Genomic DNA, 24,384 nt, shown 5'->3' with positions numbered 1-24,384 from the left:
ATAGCCAAAGCAAATAAACTGGCAAAGCACAAAGAAAACAGGCTTCATTAAAATACAATGGTTACCAAAGGGATGTGGGATGCTGAGGGAGAAAGATGGACTGAGGAATCATCTGGATAGAGTGATGGCTCTAGAACATTTGTAGTGGTGTGGAGAGAAATAACTGAATACATAAAAAAGGTGTGTGAAACTGTAGCCCTAAGTTTTACTGCTATAAGCCAATGGTGAATCAAAATATTAAAATTTAAAAACAGGGCTAAGACAGTGACTTAGTCATAAAGTGTATGGTTCACATATACTAGACTCTAAGTTTGATGCCTAGCATGACAGACAATATATATAAGATATCTGTATATATTATATAGAGATAATATCTGATATCTGTAATAGGTAGTAGTACAGATATAACTGATATACAGATAAAATATATAGCTAAGGAAATACATAAAAAGAAAAACTAAATAAAACAAAATGCATAATTTAAAAACGGGCAGTATATTTTCAGTTTTAAAAACATTACTACAACCTTAAAATATTTCTATCACCACAGAAAAGAAATCCACATCCACAGGCAGTCTCCTTCACCTCTTCCATTGCCCCCTGAGTATAAGTCCCAGCAACCACTAATCTATTTTTCCTCTCTACTCCGATGTGCATATTGTGATCATTAAACATTGAAGAATTCTTTTGTTTGTTTGTTTGTTTTTGGGTCACACCCATAGTCGCAGGGGTTACTCCTGGCTTTGCACTCAGAAATCACTCCTGGCATCAAAATAAAAATTATATTAAAAATAAATAAATAAATAAATAAATAAATAAATAAATAAATCACTCCTGGCAGACTTGGGGGACCAAATGGGATGCTGGAATTCAAACAAGTCTGTCCTGGGTCAGCTGCATGCAAGGCAAACATCATACCACTGTGCTATCTTTCTGCCCCAAACAATTAATTTTTAATGAATTACATAAGTGATCTTTGTGACTGGCTTCTTGTATCTTGCTGTTTTCAAGTTTTCTCCGTATTGAAGCATACTGCAATACATTCTTTCTTTTATTGTAAAAAAAAATACTCTATATTTACTGATCTGTTCATCAGATGCATATTTATATTTTTCCCTTGGGGTTTGCTATGAATATTCCTAAGAACATTCAAGTGCAAATTTTTACATGGATATATGTTTCCATTTTTCTTGGAAGTATCTTCAGAATAAAATTTCTATGCAAAATGATGATTTAAACTTTAGATGAACTGCACAAATGCTTTCCAAAGTGGCTGCATAATTTTACATTCCTACTATCAGTACACTAGAGTTCCAATTTCATTATAGCCTAGTCATCACTTAAAGACTATATCCAGTCTAGTGAATTTGAAATGGTATTGTATTGTGATTTTCATCTACATTACATAACTGATGGTACTGCACATTTTTTATGCTAATCCCTGCCTTTTTCAACCAGTTAATTGAACTATTTGTGCCATTTTGAGCTAACTTTTTGCATGCTGAATACAACTTTATTCTTCACTTTTATTCATGTGCTATCCTGTATCATTTGGTAAAAAAAATCTTCTTCAGGGATATGGCTCATTTGTATATTACCTCCCTTCCTTGCATGAGGCAGCAATTTGATCCCTTGGCAATGTTGCTGTAATCTCTTCTGCCACAAATGCAACTAAAACCATCCTATTTCTTTGAAAAATGTACTGAATATCCTTATAGTGATTGTACTAAATCTGTAGAGTGCTTTGGGAAGTATAGCATTTTAATGATTGGTAATCTTACCAATCTGTGATTAGGGTATGTGTTTCCTCTTTTATTTGGTCCTCTTTTATTTCTTGAAACAGTGTTTCCTAGTTTTCTTTTATATGTATTTCATCTCTTTAGATAAATTTATTCCAAGGTATTTGATTTTATGAGGCACAATTGTGAATGGGGTTGTTATTTTAATATCTTTCTTCTCTTTTATTAGTTGTACATATAAAAGCCATGGATTTTTGTGTATTGTGATTTTGTGTATTTTTGTAGTCTGCCACTTTAAAAATCTATTGTTGATAGGAGCTCTTTTGTAGTCTTTAGAATTTTCTATATATTGTATCATGTCATCCACAAACAGTGAGAGTTTGACTTCCTCTTTTCCTATCTGGATGCCCTTGTTATCTTTTTCTTGCCTAACTGATATGGCAAATAATACTTCTAGTAATATATTGAATAAAAATGGCAAGAGGGAGCAACCTTGTCTTGTACCCAATCTTACAGGAGGAGAGGCTTTTAGTTTTACCCTATTGAGTATGTTTTCCATGGGCTTTTGGTAAATGGTTTTGACTATACTGACAAAAGTTCCTTCACTTCCCCTCTTGTTGGAATATGCAATCCCTATAAGGATACCTTGTCAATTTTCAAATAAATAAATGAAACACTCCTGAAATTCATATGGAACGACAAACTTCCACAAATAGCTTAAGCAATCCTTGGGAAAAAGAATATGGAGTCATCACTTCCCCCATCTTCAAACTGTAATATAAAGCAGTAGTCATTAAAATAGCATGATATTAGAAAAAGACAGACCCTCAGATCAATGAAATAGACTTGAATATCCTAAAACTGACCCACAGGTTTGATCAATTAACTTTTGATAAAGGGGTAAGAAATACAAAGTGGAGGAAAAAAAGCTTCTTCAACATGTGATATGGAAACCCCATCAACTACATGTAAAACTGTGAACTCAGGACTCTCTTTAATGACATGCACAAAAGTCAAATATCAGACCAGAAACCATAAGGTACATAGAGGAAAATGTAGGCAAAACACTCAGGACATTGAAGCTAAAGGCATCTTCAAGATGAAACACCAATTGCCAAGCAAGTGGAAGCAAAGACAAACAAATGGGACTACATTAAACTAAGAAGTTTCTAAATCTCAACTACAAAAACTGCCCACAGAATGCACGAAACTATTCACCCAATACTAATTTAATAAGGGGTTAATATCTAAGATATATAAGGCACTTGAGCTTAAGAAGGAAAAAAATGTTTAATCCCATTCAAAAATGGGAAGAGATGAATGAACATTTCCTCAAAGGAGAAATACAGATTTCCAAAAGGCAATTGAAAAAGTGTTCCACATCATTAATCATCAGATAGATGCAAATCAAAACAACAATGAAAAAATTCTTCTTGCACAACAGAAACTAGCACACATCATAAAGAACAAGAACACCAAGTGTTGGTGTCACTGCTCATGAAGTGAGCTCGAAGTTCCAGCCCTCCTCTCATTGTCTCTGAGGATTGTTGCAAAGATGACTTTTACTTTTTTTTATTTTTTTATTTATTTTTATTTTTTTATATTTTATTTAAACACCTTGATTACATACATGATTGTGTTTGGGTTTCAGTCATGTAAAGAACACCACCTATCACCAATGCAACGTTCCCATCACCAATGTCCCAAATCTCCCTTCTCCCCACCTGACCCTTACCTGTACTCTAGACAGGCTTTCCATTTCCCTCACACATTCTCATTATTAGGACAGTTCAAAATGTAGTTATTTCCCTAACTAAACTCATCACTCTTTGTGGTGAGCTTCCTGAGGTGAGCTGTAACTTCCAGCTCTTTTCTCTTTTGTGTCAGAAAATTATTATTGCAAGAATGTCTTTCATTTTTCTTAAAAACCATAGATGAGTGAGACTATTCTGCGTTTTTCTCTCTCTCTGACTTATTTCACTCAGCATAATAGATTCCGTGTACATCCATGTATAGGAAAATTTCATGACTTCATCTCTCCTGACAGCTACATGATATATTCCCTTGTGTATATGTACCACAGTTTCTTTAGCCATTCGTCTGTTGAAGGGCATCTTGGTTGTTTCCAGAGTCTTGCTATGGTAAATAGTGCTGCAATAAATATAGGTGTAAGGAAGGAGTTTTTGTATTGTATTTTTGTGTTCCTAGGGTATATTCCTAGGAGTGGTATAGCTGGATCATATGGGAGCTCGATTTCCAGTTTTTGGAGGAATCTCCATATCACTTTTCATAAAAGTTGAACTAGACGGCATTCCCACCAGCAGTGGATAAAAGTTCCTTTCTCTCCACATCCCTGCCAACACTGTTTATTCTCATTCTTTGTGGTGTGTGCCATTCTCTGGGGTGTGAGGTGGTACCTCATCGTTGTTTTGATTTGCATCTCCCTGATAATTAGTGATGTGGAGCATTTTTTCATGTGTCTTTTGGCCATTTGTATTTCTTCTTTGTCAAAGTGTCTGTCCATTTCTTCTCCCCATTTTTTGATGAGATTAGATGTTTTTTTCTTGTAAATTTCTGTAATTGCCTTGTATATTTTGAAGATTAGCCCCTTATCTGATGGATATTGGATGAATAGATTCTCCCACTTAGTGGGTGGCTCTTGTATCCTGGGCTCTATTTCCTTTGAGGAGCAGAAGCTTCTCAGCTTAATATATTCCCATCTGTTAATCTCTGCTTTCACTTGCTTGGGGAGTGCAGTTTCCTCTTTGAAGATGCCTTTAGTCTCAATGTCCTGGAGTGTTTTGCCTATGTATTGTTCTATATATCTTATGGTTTCAGGTCTGATATCGAGGTCTTTAATACATTTAGATTTTACCTTCGTACATGATGTTAGCTGGGGGTCTAAGTTCAATTTTTTGCAAGTGGCTAGCCAGTTGTGCCAACACCACTTGTTGAAGAGGCTTTCTTTGCTCCATTTAGGATTTCTTGCTCCTTTATCAAAAATTAGGTGATTGTATGTCTGGGGAACATTGTCTGAGAACTCAAGCCTATTTCACTGATCTGAGGATCTGTCTTTATCCAATACCATGCTGTTTTGATAACAATTGCTTTGTACTACAGTTTAAAGTTGGGAAAAGTAATGCCTCCCATACTCCTTTTCTCTAGGAGTGCTTTAGCTATTCGAGGTTGTTTATTGTTCCAGATGAACTTCATAAGTGTTTGATCCACTTCTTTGAAGAATGTCATGGGTATCTTTAGAGGGATCGCATTAAATCTGTACAATGCTTTGGGGAGTATTGCCATTTTAATGATGCTAATCCTGCCAATTCATGAGCACGGTATGTGTTTCCATTTCCATGTGTCCTCTCTTATTTCCTGGAGCAGGCCTTTATAGTTTTCTTTGTATAGTTCCTTCACATCTTTGGTCAAGTTGACTCCAAGATATTTGAGTTTGTGTGGCACTAATGTGAATGGGAATGCCTTCCCTATCATTATTGGTGTATAACATCATGTACGAAGGTAAAATCTAAATGGATTAAAGACCTTGATATCAGACCTGATACCATAAGGTATATAGAACAACACATCAGTAAAACACTCCATGACATTGAGACTAAAGGCATCTTCAAGGAGGAAACTGCACTTTCCAAACAAGTGGAAGCAGAGATCAACAGATGGGAATATATTAAGCTGAGAAGCTTCTGCACCTCAAAAGAAATAGTGCTCAGGATACAAGAGCCACCCACCATGTGGGAGAAACTATTCACCCAATACCCATCAGATAAGGGGCTAATATCCAAAATATACAGGGCACTGACAGAACTTTACAAGAAAAAAAACATCTAACCCCATCAACAAATGGGGGGAAGAAATGAACAGACACCTTGATAAAAAAAAAAAAAAGAAATACAAATGGCCAAAAGGCAAATGAAAAAATGTTCCTCGTCACTGATCATCAGGGAGATGCAAATCAAAATGATGAGATACCATTTCTCACCACAGAGACTGGCACACATCACAAAGAATGAGAACAATCGGTGCTGGCGGGGATGTGGAGAGAAAGGAACTCTTATCCACTGCTGGTGGGAATACCATCTAGTCCAACCTCTATGGAAGGCAATATGGAGATTCCTCCAAGAACTGGAAATTGAGCTCCCATTCGATCCAGCTATTCCACTCCTAGGAATATACCCTAGGAACACAAGAGGGAGAGAGAGAGAGAGAGAGACGCAGAATAGTCTCACTCATCTACGGGTTTTAAGAAAAATAAAAGTTGGGCCCGGAGAGATAACACAGCGGAGTTTGCCTTGCAAGCAGCCGATCCAGGACCAAAGGTGGTTGGTTCGAATCCCGGTGTCCCATATGGTCCCCCGTGCCTGCCAGGAGCTATTTCTAAGCAGACAGCCAAGAGTAACCCCTGAGCACTGCCAGGTGTGACCCAAAAACCAAACACCAAAAAAAGAAAAAAAAGAAAGAAAAGTCGTCAGGCTGGGAAAATCTACGAAACTACGCCTGCCCAGTGGGGCCCGACTGAAAATTTGTAAGTGCTGCCTGTGTGTGTCTGTCTACTGTCCCGTCGCATGAACCTCTTGGGAGTGGGCCGAAAAGAGGCTCCAGCACAGCACGGCCTCTCTGCTTCGCTATGCGGCCGTACACTCTTTCTAAGGAAAGAAAACCATCGCAACAAGAAGAAAAAAATCACACTAAGAACTGTGCTGGATCACTGAAGCCCAGCATTTCTCTCCAGACTGTCTTCTCTGCTGCGTGCTCGGGCCTAAGATTTGATCCTGTGTGAGGTTTCACCCGCCGAGGACTCCCTCCCTTGGAGGCAAGTCGACCCATCCAGAAAGGGCGGAGCCAGAGGAGTGTGGCTGCCTATATCTTTTAGCCAATGAATACCACCACAACACGTAGAAAAACCCACAATACAAGTGTGACAATGGGGAAACAACGCTGGCCAGCATCAGACATAGAGAATGAAGATGACAATTCTGATGACCAGAAAATGGCCAACCAACTAATCAATCTCTCAGATAAGGACTTTAGACAAGCAATATGGAAGATGCTCAAAGAACTCAAAGAAACCATGGATCGAGTTGAACAGAACACTAATAAGAACCAAGAAAATATGAAGACAGAAATCACAAAACTCCAAACTGAAATAACATGTCAACTAACAGGCCTGAAAAACTCAGTAAACGAAGTGAATGACAAAATGGATAAGCTCTGGGACAGGGTATCAGAAGCTGAGAATAATAGATTTGGTGCTGTGGAAGATGAGATAAACAACAATTCCATACAGTGGGAGAGATTGGGAAAAAAACTTAAAGCAAATGAACAGACAGTTGAAAAATTAGTCAAAGAATGGGAATAGATGAAAATAGAAGTCTGATAAGCTCAACAGAAACAACTTAAGAATCATTGGAGTCCCAGAGACCCAGAAAGAAAATTTCCAGGAAGAATCAACGGTCAAGAACATCATTAAAGAGAAACTTCCAGAGCTAAAGAATATATGTGATCAAATCCTGCATGCTCGAAGAGTACCAACCAAAAGAGACCCCAGAAAAACCACCCCAAGACACATCCTAGTCACAATGACGAATCCCACAGATAGAGACAGAATTCTGAAAACAGCAAGATCAAAAAGGGAAATTACAGTCAAGGGAGCATCTTTGAGATTTACAGCAGACCTGTCACCAGAAACACTCAATGCCAGAAAGCAGTGGTGGGATATTGTGACAAGACTGAATGAAATGAATGCTTCACCTAGAGTACTGTACCCAGCAAAACTCACTTTCCAGTTTGACGGAAGAATACATGGTTTCACAGACAAAAAACAGCTCAGAAACTTTACAGACTCAAAACCAGTCTTAAGAGAAAAACTGAAAGACCTAATTTAAGACAAGACTAACCAAAAGACACACCAAATTTCGATATAAAGATGGCATTAAATCCCAGGACAATTCTTTCTCTCAACGTCAATGGACTAAATGCACCAGTTAAGAGACACAGAGTGGCTAAATGGATCAAAAAACTTAATCCAACCTTCTGCTGCCTAGAAGAAACGCACCTAAATAGTCAGAACAAACAGACTCAAAATAAAAGGCTGGAGAAAAATTATCCAAGCAAACAACACCCCCCAAAAAAGGTGAAGTGGCCATACTAATATCAGATAATGCAAACTTTATACTCAGGAAGGTTGTAAGGGACAAAGATGGACATTTTATATTAATCAAAGGGTATGTAGAAAAGGAAGAAATAACTTTCCTAAACATATATGCACCGAACGAGGGGCCAGCAAAATATTTAATACAATTGTTGACAAATCTGAAAAATAATATTAATAACAACACAATAATAGAGCCAGGAGTAACCCCTGAGCACTGCTGGGCCTGACCCAAAAACCAAAAAAAAAAAAAAAAAATCATATGAAAACATAATCTTCAAGAAAAGCCAAAGAAATTCTGAGGGAAAAAAAGATGGTAGTCACTACAATCCCTGATTTTAAAATATAATCAAAACTGTCTAATGCTGGAATAAAGAGACTCTGAGATCAATGGAATGAAATCAAGAGCCCAAAGATAAATCCTCAAATATAAGAATAGTTAATTTATGACAAAGGATTGATTTATGATAATGCTCCATGAAGTAAAGCAAGAAAGTCTGTTCAACCAATGGTGCTTGGAAATTTTCTTTTTCATTACCTCTTAAACATAAACAAATATATTATGAGCAAATGTGTAGTACATAGTCCCTAAATAAAGTAATTTATATATTTTTAAAAATTAGCTCATCTCCCTGTCCAGCCACATATAAACTCAACTTCTGTCTCCTGCTTGCCTCTACATATTTTGATAAAGATGTCTAATTCCCAGACCACACTTCTGGTTATCTCCTGCCCCACAAGTGATAGATAGTTTACTGGTTTTACTTCACTCCTTCACTTTTGACTCAGACTCTTATCTCCTGGCTCAATCTTCAGCTGCCTCACACAAAGCAGAAATGGGAAACTGATTGGGGGAAGATATAGTAACTAAGAAATTCCTCAGTCTTAGAAGGGAGTATTACATACTGATCCTGAAGGTCCAAAGAATGCCAAATCACAAAAATGTCAAACGGAATAAAACCAAGACTGACTGTAATCAAAAGTCTAAAGACAAACAAAGACTCAATATAGCAATAGAGAAGTAAAATCTCAAACATAAGAGAAATAACATAAAATTCACATCAAATTACTCAAATGTAACTACAAATCAAGAAGGGAATAGAATAATATATTCAAAATTGAATGAAAATAATCTTCAATCAAGAGTCCTCTACTTTATAATGATACCCTCAGATTTGAGGGAGAGATAAAAGCATTCATGGACAAAAGATAAAGCATTTGTTGCATCCAAACCAGCTCTGACAGGAATACTGAGTGGTCTCCCATAAAAAACAAATGTGCAACAGTAAAAACAAATTCTCAGAGAGAAATGGCCACAAATTACATAATATCAATAATAATATTCCTAAAGGTAAATGGACTAAATTCTCATATCAACAAATCATAAAAAGGTTGATACATCAGGAAACTAAAGCCAACTTCTACTGTTTATCAGAAACACAACAACTCACATGGTAAGCACAGGGTCAGAATAAAAGAACAAGAAACAATCATATAAATAGTTTCTGGTTAAGAAACAAATGAGTATTTCTCTGCTGTTTCCATATATATTTTAGCTGGTTGCTCTCAAAAATTGACAATCTAACATTTCAAGCCAAAATATAAAAAATTTGAAGTCATATAAAAGATATAGAGTTGTTTCAATTAACAACTTGTAAATCATAATATGCTAGTATCAATTATTATGTGATAAGTATGTCACACAAAGAACAGTATAGAAGTAGAACAAATATATGTTTTTTAGTCAAGCCAATGTTGAAATCTGTCTTCATTATTCAATAACTAAAATAAAACTGAGTGAGCTTTGTCAATGAATTGAGTGACCCCTTCTATCCTCAGTAAAAAAAAAATGTAACAATTACTTCAGAGGGCTATTCTGAGGATTCAATTAGGTAATTTATTCAAAATACCTTATGTATTACAGATGAAAGGAGGCACTTTAAAAGTTTTAACTGGCTAGGGATCTAGTGCAAGTGGTAGAGCACATGCTTAATAAGTATGAATTCCATCTCTGTCATGAAAAGAATCTCAAAGCACTGCTATATGTAAGCCTAAGTAAAATAAGTGAACATGGTAGAAAAATAGTTGCAAAACTTTTAGCAAGGAGCTAGAGATGTAGTTCAAGATTAGAGCACTTTCCTTGCATGTGTGTGGTCCTGGGTTTTATCTTGGGTAACACACACACACACACACACACACACACACACACACACACCTTTTAGCAGGGGAGGGAAGGACAGGAAGGTTTCAATGAACAATCATAGAGGAAGAGATATTGGTACAGTGGAGACAGATATAGTGTAGTAAACAAGATTCCCCTTAAATTTAAAATATTTATACTCTTTTAAACCGTAGTTATTTTGATTTTTAAGTGTTGAATATAAATTTTTTCATAATTACTGATCCTAGTAATAGTAATAAGGTAAATGAAAACAAAAATGTTGCTTTGTTTTTAGAAGGTTTTGTTTTTTAACATTTTAGTTTCATTGCAACTGTCTTTTAAATCTTTAGGTACATTGGTAATAGTGTATAAGATTGTTTTTCTCAGCATTCTGTCTTCCAAGGAAAAAGAAAACATAATTAATGATGCACTGGATGCTATACTATTTTCTCAGTTTTTATTGACAAAAATGTTTCCCTGGACCAGCAAAACTCACCTGAAAATAATGTTTTTGTGTGAACTGATGTTTTTGCCTCCATACAAAGTAGGGATCCAAGCAGGTCTTGGTCTTACATGCCACTGTTTAAAACAATCATCGGAAAACTCCTTGAGGTTCCACGAGTGAGGTTCAAACATATCATCAATACCATTAGAACAAAAGGGCATGACCATTTCTGTACAAGCCTACAAAAGCAACCAGAAGAGAGACTCCTGAAAATGGGATACAAAGAAGTTAACTTGCCCACAGTCATATCTAAGTGGCCAATGAAGTGCAAAGCTAGGGTGTGAACATAGGCAGTCGGGCTTCAGAGCCCCTTTCCCATCTTTGTGCTTTCTACCTCTCATTACCCCTGGAAAGGTCTAAGAAATCACAGAAATTAAGGAGATATGCTTCTTTTGGTGTAAACTGCTATCTTTCACATCTATAACATTTAATCCTCAAAACAACTTTTCAGGGAAAGCACTATTTTTGAATTATTGTTATGAAGATGAAGTAATAGAGATTCAGAGAACTTCACATTAGAACCCCACCTTCTTTTCTATATCCATAAAATAATTCCTGTATATGATTTACCAAGTTCAATTTTAATAACAAATGTTATTATCTATATTTTTCACCAAGCTATATTTGACCATTCATATTTTTATCTTAGGAGGCTAGAGGCTGTCTGAACAAGTATTGATATGTGATAATAATTAATTATAATCAGATTGAAAGCAAGAAAAAAGTGGTCTCACAATATTAAGTAAAGGGCCTATCTAGCTAGATCAGATAGGTGACAAAAATCTTCTTATAAACGCTCTGTTATACACAATCATAGAAGTGAAAGTAAGTCCCACTTGAGAAAATCAGTCACATACTTGATAGCTCCAGCCCTGCGATCCAAGACTGCTGGTTGTCGTCTCTGATATATTCAAACATCTTGCCTGACCAGAATGATTATAATATACATTTAGAGCTTTATAAATATTCTTCAGCAGTTGTGTATCATTTACATTAGGATTATCCAAATTCTGGCATACCACCTGTCATTTTGGAGAGATAAATGGCAAAAGAGTTATAAAGAAAAACTTAGTTAAACAAGAGTATGATTTTCACTTGATCATTAAAAAAAATCATAAGTTTCTAACTCTATATAACCTGATAACTCCTATAACTTGAGTATAATATCTTTTATCCTTCACAAATATAAAAATACCCCCTTGCCACTCTAGTTTCATCTTTGATAGTTTTCCCTTCCGTTTTGATAATATTTCCAATATCCCAAACTCATTCCCTTTCTCTGCCTTTGCTCACCTTGAATGAAATAGTTCTTTCCCACTCTCCCACTCTACCATTTAAAGGCAAAGACCAATTCATAAAATATGGGCTAAAGTGTCACTTCCTCTGTCTCCAGCCTTGCCTAGGTCCTTAACTAAGGAGAACCAGATCACCTCTTCTTTCTCTCTCCACCTATCCTAATCCTAATTCTAGCAGAAGCCCCACAGCACTCCACTGAATTGATTTGACCCAACACTTTAGCATGATATCTGGTAACTAAACATTTCCATACAGAAACATTTTTTAATATTTATAAAAATGCAAAATTTATCTAAAACTATGCTAAACTCCAGTGTCTGTGATATAAGAAGCATAGCAGGCACTTCTCCAGATCCAGAATATTCCTATTATTAGAATATATAATTATTTCTGTATTTCTTTTTTTATTTCTGTATTTCAAATACTAAAAATTACTAGCAATACTTGAGGGCATGGATAGGGTTTGAAGTTAGGAACAGACCGGCAAGGACAGAGGTATAGAAAAAATGGTCAAACCTAAATACCAACCCAAAGTCAATGATAATGGATGATGATAATAAGAGACCCAAACTACAACAAGCTATACACAAAAGGGACCTGTTACACTAGCAGTCCAGGGGGCTAAGGGTAGAGGTATGGGATGCATGCTGGGAACAGTAGTGGAGAGAGGTCAACACTAGTGGTGGGAATGGCCCTAATTCATTGTTACTGTGTACCTTAAATACAACTGTAAAACACTTGTAATTCACACACACACACACACACACACACACACCCCAATTCCTATCTTTATAGGATTCTGAGTTACATAATAAAAAGTTACATTTATAATATCTGCATTTTAGAACATCAGAATTTTTACCTCAATTAAAAAATAGGGCTGATGGAGAAATAGCACATTGGGTAGAGCACTTGCCTTGCACACAGCAGATCCAAGTTCAATCCCCAGAGCGCTATATAATCCCCCAATGCCTGCCAGAAGTGATCCTTGAGTATAATACCAAGACTAAGCACTTCAGATATGGCCTCAAAATCAAAAAACAAAATAGAGCCAAAGATATATAGTACAGTCAGTAAGGTGCTTGTCTTTCATACCTCCAATCCTAGTTCAATTTTCAGCACCATCTATGGTCCTTCAAGCACTGTCAGGAGTGATCCTTGAGCAAAGAGCTAGGAGTAAATCCTGAGCACTGCCATATGTGGCCCAAAATCCAAATAAATAATCTATTATTTAGATATATCATAATAATCATAAATAATTTTAACTCCAATTAATTGCTTAAGCTTAAATATTTAATAGAAAAAGCTTATCAATACCTGAAACATCTTTGAAATACATTTGGGGGGGGGGGTTTGGGTCACACCCGGAGGTGCTCAGGAGTTACTCCTGGCTCTAGGCTCAGAAATTGTTCCTGGCAGGCTCGGGGGACCATATGGGATGCCAGGATTCGAACCACCATCCTTCTACATGCAAGGCAAATGCCTTACCTCCATGCTATCTCTTCGACCCCAAAATACATTTTTTTTTGTGGTTTTTGGGTCACATCCGGCAGTGCCCAGGGGAAACTCCTGGCTCCATGCTCAGAAATTGCTCCTGGCAGGCACAGGGGACCATATGGGACATCAGATTCAAACTGATGACCTTCTGCATGAAAAGCAAAGGCCTTACTTCCATACTATCTCTCCAGCCCCAAAACACATTATTTTAAGGTGAGCTGGAGAGCTAGTACAGCAGAAAAGACACCTGCCAAGCATGCAGCTGACATAAATTTAAATCTGGCATTATATCTTGTCTCCCAAGTCCTAATCGGAATGATCCTTGAGCACAGAGCTAGGTGTAAATCCTAAGCATAGCTGGCTGTGGCAGATGAGTCAGTGCCAAAATAAGCTTGGCAGACAGAAAGCAAGGTGATGATGTGTGCAACAAAGAGACTAAAACTTGGGAAAAGAACAGCAGGACACAACTATGACACAAACTAGCATCAGATAGCTGCATCTAACAAGCATCTAACTGGCTGAGTTAGAACACTGGACCACTACCAGGAAAAGAAAAGAAATCACTATGAGTAGACCTGTCTATAAAAACAGCTACTTTTACTCTTTTTTTTTTTTTTTTTTTTTTTTTTTAAATTTTTTTTTTATTTAAACACCTTGATTACATACATGATTGTGTTTGGGTTTCAGTCATAAAAGGAACACCACCCATCACCAGTGCAACATTCCCATCACCCAAGTCCCAAATCACCCTCCTCCCCACCCAACCCCCGCCTGTACCCTAAACAGGCTCTACATTTCCCTCATACATTCTCAATATTAGGACAGTTCAAAATGTAGTTATTTCTCTAACTAAACTCATCACTCTTTGTGGTGAGCTTCCTGAGGTGAGCTGGAACTTCCAGCTCTTTTCTCTTTTGTGTCTGAAAATTATTATTACAAGGGTGTCTTTCATTTTTCTTAAAACCCATAGATGAGTGAGACCATTCTGCGTTTTTCTCTCTCTCTCTGACTTATTTCACTCAGCATAATAGATTCCATGTACATCCATGTATAGGAAAATTTCATGACTTCATCTCTCCTGACAGCTGCATAATATTCCATTGTGTATATGTACCACAGTTTCTTTAGCCATTCATCTGTTGAAGGGCATCTTGGTTGTTTCCAGAGTCTTGCTATGGTAAATAGAGCTGCAATGAATATAGGTGTAAGGAAGGGGTTTTTGTATTGTATTTTTGTGTTCCTAGGGTATATTCCTAGGAGTGGTATAGCTGGATCGTATGGGAGCTCGATTTCCAGTTTTTGGAGGAATCTCCATATCGCTTTCCATAAAGGTTGAACTAGACAGCATTCCCACCAGCAGTGGATAAGAGTTCCTTTCTCTCCACATCCCCGCCAACACTGTTTATTCTCATTCTTTGTGATGTGTGCCATTCTCTGGGGTGTGAGGTGGTATCTCATCGTTGTTTTGATTTGCATCTCCCTGATGATTAGTGATGTGGAACATTTTTTCATGTGTCTTTTGGCCATGCGTATTTCTTCTTTGTCAAAGTGTCTGTTCATTTCTTCTCCCCATTTTTTGATGGGGTTAGATGTTTTTTTCTTGTAAAGTTCTGTCAGTGCCTTGTATATTTTGGAGATTAGCCCCTTATCTGATGGGTATTGGGTGAATAGTTTCTCCCACTCAGTGGGTGGCTCTTGTATCCTGGGCACTATTTCCTTTGAGGTGCAGAAGCTTCTCAGCTTAATATATTCCCATCTGTTAATCTCTGCTTTCACTTGCTTGGAGAGTGCAGTTTCCTCCTTGAAGATGCCTGTAATGTCCTGGAGTGTTTTGCCTATGTGCTGTTCTATATATCTTATGGTTTTGGGGCTGATATCGAGGTCTTTAATCCATTTGGATTTTACCTTTGTACATGATGTTAGCTGGGGGTCTAAGTTTAATTTTTTGCAAGTGGCTATCCAATTGTGCCAACACCACTTGTTGAAGAGGCTTTCCCTGCTCCATTTAGGATTTCCTGCTCCTTTATCAAAAATTAGATGGTTGTATCTCTGGGGAACATTTTCTGAGTATTCAAGCCTATTCCACTGATCTGAGGACCTATCCTTATTCCAATACCATGCTGTTTTGATAACTGTTGCTTTGTAGTACAGTTTAAAGTTGGGAAAAGTAATTCCTCCCATATTCTTTTTCCCAATGATTGCTTTAGCTATTCGAGGGTGTTTATTGTTCCAAATGAATTTCAAAAGTGTCTGATCCACTTCTTTGAAGAATGTCATGGGTATCTTTAGAGGGATGGCATTAAATCTGTATAATGCCTTGGGGAGTATTGCCATTTTGATGATGTTAATCCTGCCAATCCATGAGCAGGGTATGTGTTTCCATTTCCGTGTGTCCTCTCTTATTTCTTGGAGCAGAGTTTTATAGTTTTCTTTGTATAGGTCCTTCACATATTTAGTCAAGTTGATTCCAAGATATTTGAGTTTGTGTGGTACTATTGTGAATGGGGTTGTTTTCTTAATGTCCATTTCTTCTTTATTACTGTTGGTGTATAGAAAGGCCATTGATTTTTGTGTGTTAATTTTGTAGCCTGCCACCTTGCTATATGAGTCTATTGTTTCTAGAAGCTTTTTGATAGAGTCTTTAGGGTTTTCTAAGTAGAGTATCATGTCATCTGCAAACAGTGAGAGCTTGACTTCTTCCTTTCCTATCTGGATTCCCTTGATATCCTTTTCTTGCCTAATCGCTATAGCAAGTACTTCCAGTGCTATGTTGAATAGGAGTGGTGAGAGAGGACAGCCTTGTCTTGTGCCAGAATTTAGAGGGAAGGCTTTCAGTTTTTCTCCATTGAGGATAATATTTGCCACTGGCTTGTGGTAGATGGCCTTCACTATATTGAGAAAGGTTCCCTCCATTCCCATCTTGCTGAGAGTTTTGATCAAGAATGGGTGTTGGACCTTATCAAATGCTTTCTCTGCATCTATTGATATGATCATGTGGTTTTTATTTTTCTTGTTATTGATGTTGTGTATTATGTTGATAGATTTACGGATGTTAAACCAGCCTTGCATTCCTGGGATGAAACCTACTTGATCGTAGTGGATGATCTTCTTAATGAGGCATTGAATCCTATTTGCCAGGATTTTGTTGAGGATCTTTGCATCTGCATTCATCAGTGATATTGGTCTGTAATTTTCTTTTTTGGTAGCGTCTCTGTCTGGTTTAGGTATCAAGGTGATGTTGGCTTCATAAAAGCTATTTGGAAGTGTTTCTGTTTGTTCAATTTCATGAAAGAGTCTTGCCAAGATTGGCAGTAGTTCCTCTTGGAAAGTTTGATAGAATTCATTAGTGAATCCATCTGGACCTGGGCTTTTGTTTTTCGGCAGACATTTGATTACTGTTTTAATTTCATCAATGGTGATGGGGGTGTTTAGATATGCTACATCCTCTTCCTTCAACCGTGGAAGTTTATAAGAGTCCAAGAATTTATCCATTTCTTCCAGGTTCTCATTTTTAGTGGCGTAGAGTTTTTCAAAGTAGTTTCTGATTACCCTTTGAATCTCTGTCATATCAGTAGTGATCTCTCCTTTTTCATTCCTGATACGAGTTATCAAGTTTCTCTCTCTCTCTTTCTTTGTTAGGTTTGCCAGTGGTCTATCAATCTTGTTTATTTTTTCAAAGAACCAACTTCTGCTTTCGTTGATCTTTCGGATTGTTTTTTGAGTTTCCACTTCGTTGATTTCTGCTCTCAGCTTTGTTATTTCCTTCTGTCTTCCTGTTCTTGGGTCCTTTTGTTGAGCATTTTCTAGTTCTATTAGCTGTGTCATTAAGCTACTCAGGTAAGCTCCTTCTTCCTTCCTGATGTGTGCTTGCAAAGCTATAAATTTTCCTCTCAGTACTGCTTTTGCTGTGTCCCATAAGTTCTGAGAGTTTGTGTCTTTATTGTCATTTGTTTCCAGGAACCTTTTTATTTCCTCCTTGATTTCATCTCGGACCCACTGGTTATTGAGCATGAGGCTGTTTAACTTCCAGGTGTTAAAGTGTTTCTTCTGAGTCCCTTTGGAGTTCACAAATAATTTCAGAGCCTTGTGGTCAGCGAAGGTAGTCTGCAAAATTTCTATCCTCTTGATCTTATGGAGGTATGTTTTATGTGCCAGCATGTAGTCTATCCTGGAGAATGTCCCATGTACATTGGAGAAGAATGTGTATCCAGGTTTCTGGGGATGGAGTGTCCTATATATATCCACTAGGCCTCTTTCTTCCATTTCTCTCCTCAGGTCTAGTATATTTTTGTTGGGTTTCAGTCTGGTTGACCTGTCCAGTGTTGACAAAGCCGTGTTTAGGTCCCCCACAATTATTGTGTTGTTGTTGATATTATTTTTCAGATTTGTCAGCAGTTGTATTAAATATTTTGCTGGCCCCTCATTCGGTGCATATATGTTTAGGAGAGTGAATTCTTCCTGCTCTACGTACCCCTTGATTAATATAAAATGTCCGTCTTTGTCCCTTACAACCTTCCTGAGTATAAAGTTTGCATTATCTGATATTAGTATGGCCACTCCAGCTTTTTTATGGGTGTTGTTTGCTTGGATAACTTTTCTCCAGCCTTTTATTTTGAGTCTATGTTTGTTCTGACTATTCAGGTGCGTTTCTTGTAGGCAGCAGAAGGTTGGATTGAGTTTTTTGATCCATTTAGCCACTCTGTGTCTCTTAACTGGTGCATTTAGTCCATTGACGTTGAGAGAAAGAATTGTCCTGGGATTTAACGCCATCTTTATTTCAAAATTTGGTGTGTCTTTTGGGTAGTCTTGTCTTAGATTAGGTCTTTCAGTTTTTCTCTTAAGACTGGTTTTGTGTCTGTGAAGTTTCTGAGCTGTTTTTTGTCTGTGAAACCATGTATTCTTCCATCAAACCGGAAAGTGAGTTTTGCTGGGTATAGTATTCTGGGTGAAGCATTCATTTCATTCAGTCTTGTCACAATATCCCACCACTGCTTTCTGGCATTGAGCGTTTCTGGTGACAGGTCTGCTGTAAATCTCAGGGAAGCTTGCTTGAACATGATTTCCCCTTTTGATCTTGCTGTTTTCAGAATTCTGTCTCTATCTGTGGGATTTGTCATTGTGACTAGGATGTGTCTTGGGGTGGTTTTTCTGGGGTCTCTTTTGGTTGGTACTCTTCGGGCATGCAGGATTTGATCACATATATTCTTTAGCTCTGGAAGTTTCTCTTTAATGATGTTCTTGACCATTGATTCTTCCTGGAAATTTTCTTCCTGGGTCTCTGGGACTCCAATGATTCTTAAGTTGTTTCTGTTGATCTTATCATAGACTTCTATTTTCGTCTGTTCCCATTCTTTGACTAATTTTTCCATTGTCTGCTCATTTGCTTTAAGTTTTTTGTCCAATCTCTCCTGCTGTATGGAATTGTTATGTATCTCATCTTCCACAGCACCAAGTCTATTCTCAGCTTCTGATACCCTGTCCCAGAGCTTATCCATTTTGTCATTCACTTCGTTTACTGAGTTTTTCAGGCCTGTTAGTTGACATGTTATTTCAGTTTGGAGTTTTGTCATTTCTGCCTTCATATTTTCTTGGTTCTTATTAGTGTTCTGTTCAACTCGATCCATGGTTTCTTGGAGTCTGTTGAGCACCTTCCATATTGCTAGTCTAAAGTCCTTATCTGAGAGGTTGATTAGTTGTTCAGTCATTATCTGGTCCTCAGAATTGTCATCTTCATTCTCTATGTCTGATGCTGGCCTGCGCTGTTTCCCCATTGTCACATTTGTATTGTGGGTTTTTCTACGTGTTGTAGTGGTATTCATTGTCTATATGATGTAGGCAGCACACTCCTCTGGCTCCTCCCTTTCTGGATGGGCTGACTTGCCTCTAAGGGAGGGGAGTCCTCCGTGGATGAAGCCTCACACTGGGTCAAATCTTAGGCCCGAGCATGTAACAGAGAAGACAGTCCAGAGAGAAATGTTTGCTTCTGTGATATAGCGCCGTTCTTAGTGTGATTTTTCCTTCTTGTTGCAATGGAGTTCTTTCCTTAGAAAGAGTGCACGGCCGCGTAGCGAAGCGGAGCGGCCGTGCTCCTCTGAGCCTCTTTTTGCCCCACTCGCAAGAGTTTCACGCAAGAGGACAGTAGACAGACATAGACAGGTCACACTCACAGTCTTTCACAGCTGAGCCCCACTGGGCCGGTGTACTTTCGCGGATTTTCCCCGCCTGGTGTCACACACAGGGAGCCAGCTTTTGCAAAGGATAGCCGGTTTTTATGCTCTGAAGTCCCTCCCTGAAAATGGCGTCTGGGCGAGCGAGGTTTCTGGAGGCTCTTTTTGCCCCACTCGCAAGAGTTTCACGCAAGAGGACAGTAGACAGACATAGACAGGTCACACTCACAGTCTTTCACAGCTGAGCCCCACTGGGCCGGTGTACTTTCGCGGATTTTCCCCGCCTGGTGTCACACACAGGGAGCCAGCTTTTGCAAAGGATAGCCGGCTTTTATGCTCTGAAGTCCCTCCCTGAAAATGGCGTCTGGGCGAGCGAGGTTTCTGGAGGCTCTTTTTGCCCCACTCGCAAGAGTTTCACGCAAGAGGACAGTAGACAGACATAGACAGGTCACACTCACAGTCTTTCACAGCTGAGCCCCACTGGGCCGGTGTACTTTCGCGGATTTTCCCCGCCTGGTGTCACACACAGGGAGCCAGCTTTTGCAAAGGATAGCCGGCTTTTATGCTCTGAAGTCCCTCCCTGAAAATGGCGTCTGGGCGAGCGAGGTTTCTGGAGGCTCTTTTTGCCCCACTCGCAAGAGTTTCACGCAAGAGGACAGTAGACAGACATAGACAGGTCACACTCACAGTCTTTCACAGCTGAGCCCCACTGGGCCGGTGTACTTTCGCGGATTTTCCCCGCCTGGTGTCACACACAGGGAGCCAGCTTTTGCAAAGGATAGCCGGTTTTTATGCTCTGAAGTCCCTCCCTGAAAATGGCGTCTGGGCGAGCGAGGTTTCTGGAGGCTCTTTTTGCCCCACTCGCAAGAGTTTCACGCAAGAGGACAGTAGACAGACATAGACAGGTCACACTCACAGTCTTTCACAGCTGAGCCCCACTGGGCCGGTGTACTTTCGCGGATTTTCCCCGCCTGGTGTCACACACAGGGAGCCAGCTTTTGCAAAGGATAGCCGGTTTTTATGCTCTGAAGTCCCTCCCTGAAAATGGCGTCTGGGCGAGCGAGGTTTCTGGAGGCTCTTTTTGCCCCACTCGCAAGAGTTTCACGCAAGAGGACAGTAGACAGACATAGACAGGTCACACTCACAGTCTTTCACAGCTGAGCCCCACTGGGCCGGTGTACTTTCGCGGATTTTCCCCGCCTGGTGTCACACACAGGGAGCCAGCTTTTGCAAAGGATAGCCGGCTTTTTCTACTTTTACTCTTTAAAAGACTTGCATTGGCTGGAGACAGTACCTACTGATAATACAGTCTCAGCAGTTACATTTACAGAGATATGGCCATGGATCATAAACTTGGCCTCTGCTGACAGAGAGTCCATATCCAGATTAAGGGAAATAGTGAGCCCTCTTTTTTTGTGAGTCAAGTATTCCTAGTTTCTGTGACAAGGAACACACTTTAAGAGGGAAATATACCATTATACAAAAATCTAGAGAATACCAATCAGGAGAGGGAACTGAAGACTAGATGAAGTCCTATAACTTGTCATTTGCACTAGCTCCAATTTTTCATTATTTCCAGTAAAACTAGAAAATAATATCAAAGCTAAATTTTTATATGTAACCTGAACTATTTCCTCTAGATAAATGTTGAGAAGTTCAAAGGAAATGACCATTTGGAGGAGAGTGTGTCCCCAAATGGTGCCTAATAGGCCAATGACCCCCTCTCAGAATTCTCTGTGCTGCTTGGACCCTGAAATCTTCAAATTACCTGGGTAACCCCAGAAGTGCTCAAAGGCTTCCAGGAGCACATTTGGCATTATCTCCCAGCATAAAAACCAGGATCCCTAGTTTTTATTCATATTCTTTTATACTTAATAGTTTTGGTAGCATATAGTAAATGAAGTTTACAAACATAAACACACACTATTCACAAAATACTGAAGTTATAACAGTAAATCCTCAGCTCCAATTCACTGCTTACTCCTGGCTCCATGCTCAGGATTCACTCTTGGTAGGACTTGGGAGCAATATGGGGTGCCAAGAATTGAACATGAGACAGTAGCATGTAAATATTTGCTGTACTCTCTTTAGCCTCAAATCTATTTATGCTTGATAATGTATAAATACTACTCACTCAATGAGGCAAGCAATTGGCTTTTTGATTATTTCTTTAGGACCATTTGTGACCTATTCAGATAAATGAAGAGTTCCTGCCTAAAAACTTTCCTCCAATATATTTCTCCAGGTATTTCCTGTCTTGTTTTATTTATTTGGTAGCCATTAGAAAGAAGTACTTTTACACAATTTCTATATAAAGCACAGCATTCCTACTAATGCCATAAATGCATCAATACAGTGGTGGTGCTGAGTGAGGCTACTAGTACAATCTGTGAATGCTCCTGGAGGTCAGGCACTTTCCTCATAATGACCCAGGAAAAAACACCATAATTATTATAGCTCTTCCCTAAGAAGAAAATATCCTCATAGAATTTGGTGAGACACACAATTTTAAAATTCTGAACACAGTCTCTGAGTTCACATTTTGACTACAAAGTCTTAATGTAATAATCTGTCTCCCTTGTATTATAGAGTAACAACAATACAATTATGATTAGGTAACTAACCTTAACAGTGCTTACTCTATACCAGATCCTAATAAAATATTGATTGCAAAAAAAGACCAATAATTAGCATTATCCTCACTTTGCAAATAGAGAAGTTAAAAAAACTTGCCATAGAGAAAGTTCGAAGGATGCAAGTACATACCTTGCAGGTGTAAGGCCCCAAGTTTGAGACCCAACACCACATGTTCCTGCACCACCAGAGTAGCCCTGATGACTCCCAGCTCTACCAAATACCAGCACATATGCCCCAAACACTTGGCTGAGTATTGATAGGAATGGCCCCCAACTTCTTGAGCACTACATGAAAAACTCCCTCAAACACCTCTCCCTCAAAAAAAAGGTAAAAATCTTGCCCACAGCCACATAACCAGTAAGCAGTAACAATAGGACATGAGCAGAAAACATTCTATGCTACACTGCACATACCCTTTTTAAATTACTGCATAAAGAAAAGTTTCTTGATATACCTCATGCTTAATTTACTTCTTAGACTGTCTATATTTTCTAACTTTGTTAAACTTAGAATTCTGTGGAGATAAAAAATGTTTAATTACTGGCAATAGTAGAAAGAAAATTAATAGACTCAACTTAATAAGGCTCAAGAATCAACACGTGCAAAAAACATACCTACTTTAGTTTGTATCCCTAGAACAAATGTAAACATTCTGAAAAGCTTTAAAAAACTTAGAGGTTCATTTTAATAATTCTGTTTTTAAAAGTGCACAGAAATCATGGAAATAGAACATTCTAATATTGGTACCAAATTAATCAGCTCTGTACCAAATATTTAAGTTCTGGCCTTTAACCCCAGTACACCAAAGATTACAATTTATTTAAAAGTTTTAAATGTTCTCTACATATACAAACATTTAAATAAGAGGAAGGAAAGGAGAGTAAGGAAAATTTCTTAAGAGGAAGCAAAGAAGACAGATTTAAAACAAAACAAAAAGACCAATCTCTCAGAGAGCATGGTCCATCCACATTAGAGAAAGGATTAAGCAGATACATTCAGCTTTTCTAACAGATTTTCTTTCTCTAAGGCTTCAATACCCCTCTCACACTCACTCAGATAATCACATTAGTTTTGTCAGTAAAAGCTCCCTTTTCATAGAATGTACCTAAACCGCTTAAACCACCCAGAGAGGTCGCATACATTATCAAATACCAAAACAATCGGAAGAGATTTTCCATCTTATGTCTTATTATTTCACTGCATCTATCTGCATGCTTAAAAATGTAAGCCAACAGATTTGGTAAATTGTCAGCTAGAAGACAATTCCAAAATAAAATAACTCTAGAGTATTCTCAAAAACTGCTTTGAAGTTGAAAAGAAACTGAGTATTTTTTATGCTGACATAGCAGTCAAATGACAGAGGGGGGTTATATTTCCCCTTTCTCCTCATCCCTGTGTTCTAGCAGCCAATTTCATGATTATTTCTGCATGAATGTTGCAGTCTCTGTTAATAGTAAACAAAAGCAAATGGAGTCTGTGTATGCTAAGTCCAAAAATAAAAAAGAATAATACTTGAGTTGACACAAAAAATGGCACTCAGTTCCTGCCTGTGATTTCCACTTAGAACAGTGAACTGTACAATGTCCAAGCAGAATTGGAAATCATCAGCTCTTTTTCATAAACCCACTTGTTACAAATTATATCACCATCCTAAACCCGAGTTAAAGACTGAAATAGGGATGGCTGTTTGTCAACCCTTTAGAAAGGAGGAAGTGTATCAGAGGGAGGAGGAGTTCTGGTTAAATGGAATTACCCAAGTGAAAGAGCAGTCCCCAACTGGGTAATGTTCCAAGGATTAGTGGGTTGGTAGAACAGAGAGAAGGTCAAGAAAGGAGAACAGAATGAACAGTGAATGAAAGTGATCTTTTGAAGCTAAAGGTTGGAGAGAAATTCATGTAGTGGAAAACATCTAAAAACTGAAGACAAATGTAGGCAATATAACTTTGGGGTTTTTTTGTTTGATTTTATTTTTACCATTTTTATTAAAGTTTCAGGACTTACAATACTGTTCATTAACTTTATAGCAAACCTAGACAAAAGTACTGTGCTAAATCATAAGTAAATAAAAGTTATCTGAAATATACTCCACTAAATATTATTATTTTTAAAAGGATGAAATGAATATTCATTTATGTTTAAGCCTCAAAAACAAAATATCTATGGAGCATTAAAAAGTGAGAATACTAAAATTAGGCTATTCACTATGCTAGATTATA

The 24,384-nt window shown here is 38.1% G+C and overlaps 1 protein-coding gene across 1 annotated transcript in view; it reads right to left on the bottom strand.

Annotated features, from left to right (window-relative positions):
- PRCP (prolylcarboxypeptidase) overlaps window positions 1–24,384 on the bottom strand; it is a 76,798-nt gene that overhangs the window by 1,681 nt on the left and 50,733 nt on the right. The window contains exons 7-8 of the mRNA XM_049780049.1: window positions 11,429–11,593; window positions 10,563–10,750 (exon numbers count right to left, since the gene is read on the bottom strand). Coding sequence (XP_049636006.1) covers window positions 10,563–10,750; window positions 11,429–11,593 — 353 coding nt within the window. The remainder of the gene's footprint in view (window positions 1–10,562; window positions 10,751–11,428; window positions 11,594–24,384) is intronic.

The sequence above is a fragment of the Suncus etruscus genome, chromosome 9 (assembly GCF_024139225.1).
Source record: "Suncus etruscus isolate mSunEtr1 chromosome 9, mSunEtr1.pri.cur, whole genome shotgun sequence".
NCBI lineage: Eukaryota > Metazoa > Chordata > Mammalia > Eulipotyphla > Soricidae > Suncus > Suncus etruscus.
This window is presented reverse-complemented; position numbering and strand designations above follow the sequence as displayed.